The following is an 11216-nucleotide window of genomic DNA, read 5'->3' on the forward strand; positions in this document are numbered from 1 at the left end:
AAAAAAAAAAAAAAAAAAAAAACATCACATGTGCCCTATATATTTGTACAACTTATTATGTAACTATATCATTAAAAATAACAAATTTTAAAAAATGCAGAAATTTCCTCGGGAGGATTAAGGCTTCTGGGAATGTTCACCTTCTGTGAGATTCTTTGTTTTCCTCCCATCCTGAAACAGTGTCTGCTTGGGGAATTTGCACTGGGAAATGGATTGAATGGGGGTGAATTTGGTCAGGGGACTCAGGAAAAACAGCTACTGCAATACTTGGGGCTATAGATTGAGAGTGGCTCACTCTGGCCCTTCATGAAGGAGGGTAAAGGGAGGGAGGGAGGATGGCTGGTTCTTCTGCTCTCTCTGAATATTCATTTCCAAATTGGGGAGCATAAAGGATTTTCATAAAGTCTGGGACTCAACCCTCAAGTGGAGCTTGGTCAGAGGTCAGCCTGAAAGCACAGAAAGACAGGGCTGGAGCATCAGAAGACAGGAGAGTAACAGAGGTTGAAAGCATCAAAGAAAGTCCTGTTTGTAGCTTGTGGTTCTGCCAAAGACCTGGCAGCGGACCTCATGTGCCAAAGACAAGTGCTGGAGGTTCGGACGCCTTCCCTTAGGCAATTAATCACAGCAGCAGTGGTCCTAGCGGAACTGAGCCCTGACCCCAGCATAAGTGCTTATGCCATTCTGTGGAAGTGACTTTTTAAGAAATGCCTGGCACATCAATAGTTTTACTTCAATTGTCCAGACATAGAGCAGTTACTTTTCCCTGAATATTTTTTCCGTTTGGAACGAGGGACTACACCTTTCCCATTTGTTACAAAAGAAAAATTACTGACTTCCCAAGGACATCTCTATCTTAGGGAGAAAAGTATGCACCAGGAGAATGCAGCCTCTGAGACCAAATTAACAATAACAACAACAGTGAAACCACCACTCTATGGAACGAACATTGCTGTGTTAGAGGGGCACAACGGCGGCTTGAGGTAGATGTCAAAATAATTGAAAAGAGTGATTATAAACATTATAACCTAAAAATGTGTGCCATCACACTTATTTGAAATTTTAAAAAGTTAAAAATGGAAGAAAAAAATGAAAAAGAAAAAGAAAAGAGCAAGTAAAGTCTTAGCAAGCAGAGGAAGGTTTGTGAACTTTACACAGCTTTGAGGGGTACCAGCTCCTTCTTGGAAATCTAAAATGTCGGGTTTCAAGGCAGCTGCCTGTCTCCTAGAATGCCATGGTTTGGGGACGCTGCCTGGGGCCTCAGTTTTGAAATGCTCTTGGTTGAAAAAGGAAGGCAAGTGTGAAATCAAGTTTATTGACAAAGAGAAACTTACAGAATAAGAGCAAGGTATAGGCTTACATGGCAAGACACATCCACCATGGCAGCAAACACGTCCCTATTTGTCACCACAAAGAAAAGGTGTGAGGCCAAGGTTATGGCTGGCAGATCTCTATCATACCTACTGCCTGGGTCAGGCCTACCTGTGGTTCAGAGGTCATCTTGGAACCAGAGTCTTACTGCACACGTGGACCTCCCATGAGCCTCTTTGAGAGGCCATTGTGGGGTGTGGATCATGTGATAATTAGTCTTAAGGCTGTTCTACGTCTTTGTGACTCTACTGCTCCTCTTGCTGGTCTAGAGAGCCTTCTACATCCTTTTGCTGTTGGCATTCTAAGTTCTGACTGGGAAATTGGTAGGACATTAACTACTTGGGACAAAATTAAGGTGGGAAGCACCATGATGGAGGCCTGGGACCCCACCCCCCTTGTCCTTCTTCCAAGGAGAGCGTTTCCTAGCTACCTACTTAACAACTACATACCAAATGCTGTGCTAGACATTTTGCACACACCATTTCTGATCCTCCCAAGGTTTCTACTAAGTAAATATAATTATTTCCATTTCATAGATCAGGAAACAAGCCCCAACTAGCCTGATATCATGCAGCTAGTTCCAGTTGCAACGGGCATCTTAATACCCACTCCCCAGGTCTTACTGGACCTATTTAAAAGAAATTTTGGAACAAGCAGGGTCAAGTCTCTCGCTAGAGAGTGGGATGACCAGCCTGGACAGGTCCCCAGAATGTTCGCCTATTTCAGTCACTATAATTATAGCTGCAAGGTATCGAGCAGCGCCATTTTCCGTGTGTGGGTTTGCTCCTTCCAGAAGTGATCCTCTGGGTGCTTTCTCCTTTTTCAAATGACAAAGCTCAGTGACAGGGTCCAATTTGCAGCTGAGCCTGGGCGCCCTCAATCTCTGACTGCTCTGCCCACTCCACTTCATTGTCTACTGCTTCTAGGATGTGAGCTGGAAAACCCAGGGCCTGGTTAGTCCCTGAATTTTGCCTGCCATGGTTAGAAAGAACCCATCCTGACATTTGCTTTTGGTTTTAGAATAAGCCTGTTTCCCTGGTGTGCTCTGGGGAATTTCCACAGGTCTATTCATCTCTACCACTTCCTCCTTTAGGTGTTTGCAAAGGGCACAAGTGGTCGGGTTCCCCAGAGGTCAAGTCACCCCTAAGAGGTACCGAAGCCCTTCTTGGGCAGCACAGAACAGGCCAAAGGGAGAAGAAGGTAAACGTAAGATGTCGACACTTCCTCCTCCCCATCCCCACCCCTCTTAACAGGGACAATCTTGGAACTGAAGTGGAGGGATTGCACCACCGGGGCCCAGGGTGCTGCAGCCAATTAGCATGAAGGAGCTCAGGCCTCACCTTGGTAAATGTGAGATTCACAAATCCGCCCTGAAAATTCAAGAGAAGGTTGGATTTTTGGAAGCCACAGTTCCCGGAGGTGTGGGTTGCGTTGGGCTCGATGTTGAAGTATCTCTGAGGTGATAAAACCTAAACCAAGTAAGACAGATCAGCTCAGTGAGATGTAGAAAACTCTAGCTAAGGAACTAGGGGCACCCACTAGTGAGTGAGCCTCAAACGCCAGGCCACGGGGGTGTTCACTGGAGCCTACAAAGTCCCTGGCAAATGGCACCCATCATTTCTACAGTGATGTTCGAAAGTTTTCTTACAGAAGGAATTCTGCACGTGAGCCCTCCTTGATAAATACTTCCTGGCAGGTTTATTCCTCATAAACTGTGTGGAATTTAAGTCAAACACCTTGAAAGGCACCACAGAGAAGGTTTGTCCTCTTCCATACTTCCGCTTTCACTGAGAACCTGGATACGGAAGTTTTATTTGAAATTGTGCATAATAAATAGAAAGTATCATATTATGGGGATTCCTTTAGTAAATCAAATAATCATAACCCCTTTCCCCCATCTTCTTCTCAGTCAAGATTTTCTGGATTAGTGTCAACTTTGGCTGGAATCATAGAGACCGTCTCACCTAAGTGTCTCATTTCACAGGGAAGGATCTGAGAGTTGACTACTTTCATACATATTCTAAAACATATTCACCTTTTAATGGAGCACCTTGGAGAAAGATGAGCTCCTAGCTGTCTATTTAACCCAAAGACATGGGATGAAGGGAATACTTATTTCCAGCCAGGCAAACTCCATTCAAACCTTTTGAAAATAGTGTAACAGTCCTATGGCCCCAACTTACCGACTGCTTGTCTCGAACAATTAGTTGTATCCCCATCTCTGCTTTTATACAGAGCTTGCTTCCATTCAGAACTTGATAAGTTCCAATCCTGGCTGCTGACGGCTTAGGGGCCAGGGTGGGTCCAGGAGCTGTGGGGGCAGGCGAGGCTGTCTGGGTGGCATTGTGTGCCCTTGTAGGTGTCTCTGGGGCATGGGTGGATTGAATAGGCTTCTGACTGGTTGTGCTTTTGTGTGAGGCTGTAGATAAAGTGGTGGTTTGCCCAGTTGTGCAGCTGACAGCTGATGGGTTGGTTCCTGTTGTACGGACTGGTGGGGTGATGCTGGGTGGCTGTGAGTGGGAGGCTGAGATGGTGCCAAGGGTGTCTGCACTAACTGGAGCAGCCGTGTGTGAGTTGTTGGCTATGGCCTGGGTTGTGATCAGGGTGTGGACATTTGGGCTGGTGGATGGGGCGTTTTTTGTAGTTACTTGGCTAGTTGTGGGAGTTTTTACTGTGGCAGCCATTCGAGAGGTGTTGTGACCATCCTTAGACCTGGCTATTGGAGTTCCATGAGTCACCTGGCCAGTTGGTTGCAAGAGAGAAGGTTTTGCTACAGTGGGTTGAAGATGGACTCTGGTTTCTGAAAATGCTTTTGCTCCTGTTTGACAGCCATCCTGCAAAATTACTGCAAATTAGGAAACACACGTGTTAAAACACTCACCAATTGTTTACGAGGTCCCTCTCCCATTCCCATCGCAATGTTTATTCATTAAAAACCTATTTTTAGATTTGGAGGACATTTATAAGGATATATAATAATGAAGCAAAGATCACCTAAGATTCTACTGTGAGGCCACAATTGCAATGTTTCGGTTGCACCGGCGACTTTCATAGGATTGTGACCACACCCAGACATTCTTTGGCACTCAGCCACTGTGTTTACATGGGTGTGGGAGTAATACACACCGAAGTGATCACACTCAGCTACAGACCAAAGTGGCATTGTCTCTTTATGCTCCACCCTCATGTGTGAATCCAGACAGTTATAAAATAACGTTCCTGGTTAAATAGAGCTGAGGAAGCATGAATAATGGCAATAATGACTTCACAGTTTTATAGTTTTCACTATATAAGAAGTGTATAAGCCTGGGTTTGAAAAACATCTTTGAAAAACACCCCATAGTCCAAACTCTGTTGGATGCATGGATGGTATCCACTGATCTTTGCCATGTGTTCACCCAGTCTATGTTTAATTTCCCCTAATAACAAGAGACTCATTTCCTCTCTATATAGTATTTTCCATTTTTTATCTTGCTCCTTGTCATTTTTCTGAATATAGAAAATTTTTCGTCATTTTCTTACTTAATCTTTTGGGGGACCCAATCTTTTTCAACCAAGAAACAAAATTAAGCCATAGTCACTCTGCCATTTCAGGTGGGCTGTCCTTAATTTTGGCTTTAATGTCAGCTCCTCAGGGAGTCTTCCCTGTCCTCCCAACCCTCATGATTCTCCATTTACAGTATTTTATTCATTGCTTTCACCATATTAATTGCAACTCATAATTATATATTGGGATGGTATTGAAGTGTTTAACTTAGTGTATGCCAGCAGAATATCAGCCCTGATTAAATGTTTCCTTATCAGTTTATCTGTTGATTGTGCGTCTCTCCTAGATTAGAAGCTCCCAAAGGTGGGGACTGTGTGTACTGTTTCCACTACCAGTGTCTGTAAATAGTGTTCCATAAATATAGGTTGAACGAATAAATAATAGAAGGGGTAAATAGAATAGTAGCATTGCAGAGCTTTAAGGCTCAAATGAGTTTGTTAAGTGAAAGCTTTTGTGCACCACTAAGCAAGCAGTGTCTACTGTTGACCAGGTCTCCTCCAGGGCAGTCCTGCTGGGGCAGAAGGCATCTGGCTCTCTTTCTACCCAGAGCAGGTCTAGCCTTGCCTCCCTCCAGGCACATCATAATCCGGAAAAGTAGACAAAATGCAGATGATGTTCTTTGGGAGTCTAGGACCAGGCAGACTGGAAGATGGCTGTGTCCCTTCCATTCTGTGTTTTCATTGTATTTACCCACAGACACTCACTAGAACTGGAGCTGTTTCGTGCTGCTTTGAGACTTGGGAAAACGTGTGAAAGAGGCAAGGAAATATTTCTATGTTGATATTTACAAAGTCCTAAAGTTTATTTTATCCAAACAAAATAATCCATAACTCCCTCTTCCATTCAATGCATTTCTAAGTGGTTGCTTATTTTCATATTAATAATAATGAAAATTTCAAGTTACTGGAGGCTTATTACATATCAGGCCCCAAATCAAGGAGCATCTTTTGCCAACTCCTCCCCAAAACACTTTGGTGGGTACCACCTTTATCCATTTTTTAAATGAACATTCAATCCACTTGACCATAATTACACAACTGGTCAATATTGGAGCTGAGATAGGAGCTCCTGTGGGTCTGAATCAAAGCCTGCCCTTGGATTTGGGGGAGGATGGAGGTGGAGGGTGGCACTGGGAAAACGGGGAGAGAAGAAACACAAGCAGAGGACAGAAGGATAGCAGGGGACTTCCCAGGACCCTAATTCACCAAACCCTCATAATGGTGGTCCTTGGTGAGGCTTTTGGAGGTTCATGTGCTGAAATGGTGATTATTGTACAGGAGGGAAAATTCCAACTTTAAGCCCAGTAGTTAAGACCTGTGAATTTCCTGGTTTGCAAAACAGGAAAGACAAATCATCAGTTCAAATTGCCTTGGATAATCTTTTAAAAAGACGTATCAACATATAGCATTAAGTTATCTGAGATCATTATTTAAGATTCTATTTTTGTACCTAAAATATTTATTTGGATAAGTTAAATTCATGACACTTGAGAGTTGTAGAATTCATGGGCTCTGTTGTCCAGGCTGGAATGTAGTGGCACAGATCACAGCTCAGTGCAGCCTTGAACTTCTAGGTTCAAGTGATCCTCCCAACTCAGCCTTCCAAAGCACTGGGATTACAGGCCTGAGCCATTACATCTGACCACATCACAGTTTTTAAAGAAAACCTTTGGCCCTAAAGAGGTTTAGTAAAAGGTCACTAGTCTGTCTGAGACCCACAGAAAGGGCAGTGGGAAGGGAGGCAAAGCTTAGACTCTGACTCAACCCTCCTTCTAGTCAAAGAACCTGGCACTGGCATTCACATGCTGATGCCCGCCCCCTTCTCTCTGCCCCAAGCATCTCCTCTTCAGAATTGAGGAGGCTCAGCACATAAGCACCACAGTGCCCTAATCCATTGCTCAGACTCTTCTAAATAGAAAGCTCCAGGAAGAGGCATGAGAAGGTTTTGGTTCCCCTACAACAGGTGGGGGGAGCTAAGAAGTGAGTCATTGCCCAGTCCCTAGGAAAGTCAGTGACCAGTGGGATCTTGTGTAGGTATTTCCCCGACAGTGAGTTGGTTTCCCGGCCACATGGAATTCAGCAGAGATATAGAGGCCTCCTCTGGGGCAGCCTCCATGCCCGGCATGGGGTGCTCTCAAAGAACTGCTGCAAGGCGGACACTTACGTAGACCACAGTGTGACAGTACACCACACTCCTTGGAGTCCCCAGGTACTATCAGGAGGGTGGGGTGGGTTGGAGGATCCAGCACGGGGAGAAAGTCTCTAGGCAGGTATGAGAGTAGATGATATTTCAGATGGGAGGAAGAGTTTATGCAAGGGCTCAGAGGCTCTAGAATCCTCATATGTTTGGAGAACAGCAAGGGGGTCAGCATGACGGGGACATAAAGAGGGTCCGGGGGAGGCCAGCAGAGAGCAGGCCTGGCAGGCCTCGGACACTGCACTTTGTCTGCAGAGCTCTGAAGAGGACAGGCGGGAGCAAGGGGAGTGGCCGGCCACACCCAGGTGCAGGGAACCAGAGTTAGGCCCCAGCACCTTCCCCAATACCTACAGGCACAGCAGAGAGTCAAAGGGAGCCCGAGAATAAAAGGGGCTCTGGCCCTCGGGCAGGGACTGCTGGCTGACTCCCCCAAAATCCAGTCTCCTCTCCTTTCTTAGTAACAGAACCCCAAGCTCAAGCTGAGCACTTGTTCCCTGGAATAAAGAACTCTATGTCTAAACCTCCTTTCTAGCTAGTTGGAGGGTATGACTGAACTTCGGCTGAAGCAATAGTGTGCGCTTGTGTGCAGGTGAACCTAAACTTAGCTGACACAAGCTAAAATCTTCTCATTTTCTGGGGCACGAATTTGAGACCAGGAAAGCAAATCTGTGTGTGAATGCCAGGATCACACATGGGCCTTGGGGGAAGGCTGGTTGAAGGGAGCTGAATCAGCTGCATGACCTATCTATTGCCCCTCTATTTTTCCTCCTCTAACCAGCCTGCCACATGTATGTGATGGCTGGAGCCCCAGCAGTCATTGGGAGCCATGAGGGGACCTTGCGGGAAGCCCCAAGCAGAGTGAATCCCCAGTGATATGCCTGGACACTAGAATTGGTCTCAGTTCCTCTGAACTTGTTTTCACATGACAGAGTAACAAACATCTATCCTGTTGAGCCCACTGTTATTTTGTACTTGTCTTTTAGGTACTGAACTCGAACTTAACTGACACAAACTTAAAGCCTCTCATTCTACAGGGGAGGAATTTGAGACCGAGAAAGCAAAGAGACTGGATAGAGATTACTCAGCTAGTTCACCCAGAGGCTGTATCTTCCTAGCAAAATAGGTGGTGCTTTTTGCCTATTCCCTATTCAATGGGTTATTTCTTGAGCCAATGCACTCAGGGCTGTGTAGTGCAGCAGGGCAGAGCATGAACTCGAAGTCAGACTTCTTGGCTGCCAATCTCAGGGCTGCTACTCACTCACTGGGAAACCCTGAGCAATTCCTCAACCTGCCTCTGCCTCAGCGCCTCATCTGTAAAACGGGGGTACTGATACCACTTAGTTTTCAGGGTTATGACGCTAAGGAAGTTAATAGAGGAAGATGTATGTAGAGCACACAGCCTCGCTGCTGTGGACACAAACTCTAGTTCAAAGTTCAACTCTGTTGCTTACGATCTATGGGACCACGGGCAGGTATTCAGCCTCCTTGTGGCTCGGTTTCCTCGGAAGTAAAATGGAGACAAAATCAGCACTTACATGCTGTTTGAGGACAAAAGCGCTCAGCACAATGCCTGGCACACAGAAAGTGCCCGCAGGTGGGGGCTGTCATTATTAGTACTATGTGCTGAGGAGTCCCCTCTGCTGAGTGAAGAAGGGGCTCACGGTCGGGAGGTGTGAAGGGGAATGGGGAGAGGGACCTGCGGAGTGGGAGCCCCCCAATGAGCTAAGTACTGCTCCACAGCCGCTGTCCCCTTTGTCTTCCCACCACTCTGCAGAGGAGGTCATTTCTCCCATTTTTCAGTGAAGTGCCTGAAAGCTGGGTGCTGGGAACAAGGCCTCCCTGCCGGGGAGGTTGGGCAGGGGTTGAGTCCACTCATGTATGACCCTTTATAGGCCATGTCCCACTGATCTGCCCTGGGGGAGCAGTTCACCTCTGGAAAAAACCTCTCACAAGTCACACTTCATTTACTTGGTTTACCTCTGAGCATGTGCGGCTCCGACAGGAGAGGGTGATGTGGGCACGTCCCCTCCACCTGCCCCGCATTTGGCTTCACTCCTTGTGCTCTGGACCTGTGCGCCTCTGTGGGCCATTCGATGGGTGCTCACAGGCTGAGGCCTTTTCCTTTTTTTATTAGTTTGCCCAAGAAATACAATAACAACTACCTCTTCTATCCCCCCCAAACTTGAAACTATAATTCTGAAGACACAACACAAAGATAAACAGCCTGGTTTTTGGCAGCCTGGCACGACCCTCCACACAGCTTTCATAACAGTTTTAATGTTCATGGGACAACCAAGGGCTGCTGTGCCCCCCATCTGAGCATGTTAGCAGGACTGTGCGGTCGGACATAGTTCTCTCATATGTTCAATTCAGGGGCTGTAGAAGGAATTTTAAACTAACTGGCAAACTTGATAGCAGAAACAGAACAACAGCACCCAAGAGGACTCAATGTCTGAGGGAGAAAATGTCTCTGGTGAAAGCAAGGAGCTTGGAAAATGAAAGAACCATCGTTAGAACTCAGCTTCCCAGAAGGCACCTCCGATCTGAAAAACAATGGGATTTTTTTTCAATCCTTGGGACCCTAGCTTACACTGTTCTGAAATGGACATCAAGTCAGAACACATATGAGGCATCTTGACAATTCACTGCTTAGGGAATAGAAACATAGCATTCCCATTTAAGAAAACCAGGAAAAGTTAGACATAACCGCTTTTCCTAGATAACAAGCCATGGGTCCCCATTTCTAAGCCCTGCATCAGTTCTCCGTCGCTTAAATCTAAGCGATTTCTACAGACTCCCCGATAAGGTGTCCAGAAGCCATTTGGGAAGCAGGGACAGTGTCGCTGTCTTCTGGGACTAACCACTTACTCTGCCTAACTCACAGAAATCCAGTCCTGACTGTGACAGCCCTCGGCGAAAGGGAAGATGTGTCCTCACGTGGCAGTCAGCAGGAAGGAGACGCTGTCCACCAAATGCCCACAGTAACTTAAGCCGCGTCTACGGGCCATGCTGTCGCTTGGTCGGGGGCACCAGAATGCGTTTAGATGCGAAAGGACGTTCGGTGTGTCACTCACCCGCCAGGGACACGCAGAGCGCCGCCACCGCCACCGCGGAGAGCTGCTGGGTCATGATCAGTCTGAAGCCGCCGGGTCGCCCAGGAGATCAAAGCTCTCTGCCCTTGGAAGTCACTTGGGTTATGAAAAGTTGCTAAAAAGCCCGCCCAAGCGGTCCCTGAGTGTAGAGCAAAACCAGCCTCGGCGTTGGCGAGGGGCAGGCCTGCGGTGGGCGGGTCGGGGGAGGAGGGGGGACATCTGGGATCACTTTTCACAGGAGGGGGCGGGGTCTGCGGCAACGCCAGCTTCCCCCTCTCCTAACTTAGATCTGCTTTCTCTAGCTAGGAAAGAGGTTTACGTTTCTAGAAATCTGTCTCTGCGCGCATTCATAAGGGATCTGAGGAGCCCCCGGGCTGAATGCCCACGGCCACCTCTCCTGGGGACCTCGGACTGGGGGAGGCAGGACGCGCGAGAGCCTGGGACTGGGGAGATGTGGGTTTGAACCGGCCCTGCCTACTCGGCAGCTGTGTGACCTTGGGGACTTCTCTGCCCCTCCGTTTTTTCTGCTGTTAATTGGTGATAGTAACACCCGTTCCCAGGTGGTGTTACAGACCAAAAATACCTGAAACACAGAAAATACTCAGTATCTGAAGGGACAGGCGGCCTTTAAAATGTTTAGCTCCGTCCTCTGTTAATTAGACGGAGCAATGATGATCTGTCTCTCGGGGCTATGAGTCAGTGTGAGGAGTTCACATTTAGGCATTGCGTTGGGATACGCTCCTGATGAAGAGTTTTCAGGTTTTCAGGGCGGCGCCGGTAGCACCGTGGTTACAGCGCCAACTACAAGCACCGAGGGTGGCAGGTTCGAACCGGGCCCCGGCCAGCTAAACATTAATGACAACTGCAACAAAAATATAGCCGGGTGTTGTGGCAGGCGCCTGTAGTCCCAGCTACTGAGGCAGGAGGATCAATCACTTAAGCCCAAAAGAATTGAGGTGGCTGTGAGCTGCGATGCCACAGCACTCACTCTACTGAGGGAGGAAAAAAAAGTT

At 47.2% G+C, this 11216-nt stretch overlaps 1 protein-coding gene across 1 annotated transcript in view; it reads right to left on the bottom strand.

Annotated features, from left to right (window-relative positions):
- LAMP3 (lysosomal associated membrane protein 3) overlaps positions 1 to 10240 on the bottom strand; it is a 32277-nt gene extending 22037 nt beyond the window's left edge. The window contains exons 1-3 of the mRNA XM_003800095.1: positions 10186 to 10240; positions 3552 to 4213; positions 2709 to 2837 (exon numbers count right to left, since the gene is read on the bottom strand). Coding sequence (XP_003800143.1) covers positions 2709 to 2837; positions 3552 to 4213; positions 10186 to 10240 — 846 coding nt within the window. The remainder of the gene's footprint in view (positions 1 to 2708; positions 2838 to 3551; positions 4214 to 10185) is intronic.
- Positions 10241 to 11216: the final 976 nt, after the last annotated feature.

The sequence above is a fragment of the Otolemur garnettii genome, unplaced genomic scaffold, assembly GCF_000181295.1.
Source record: "Otolemur garnettii isolate 467f Iridium unplaced genomic scaffold, OtoGar3 scaffold00166, whole genome shotgun sequence".
NCBI lineage: Eukaryota > Metazoa > Chordata > Mammalia > Primates > Galagidae > Otolemur > Otolemur garnettii.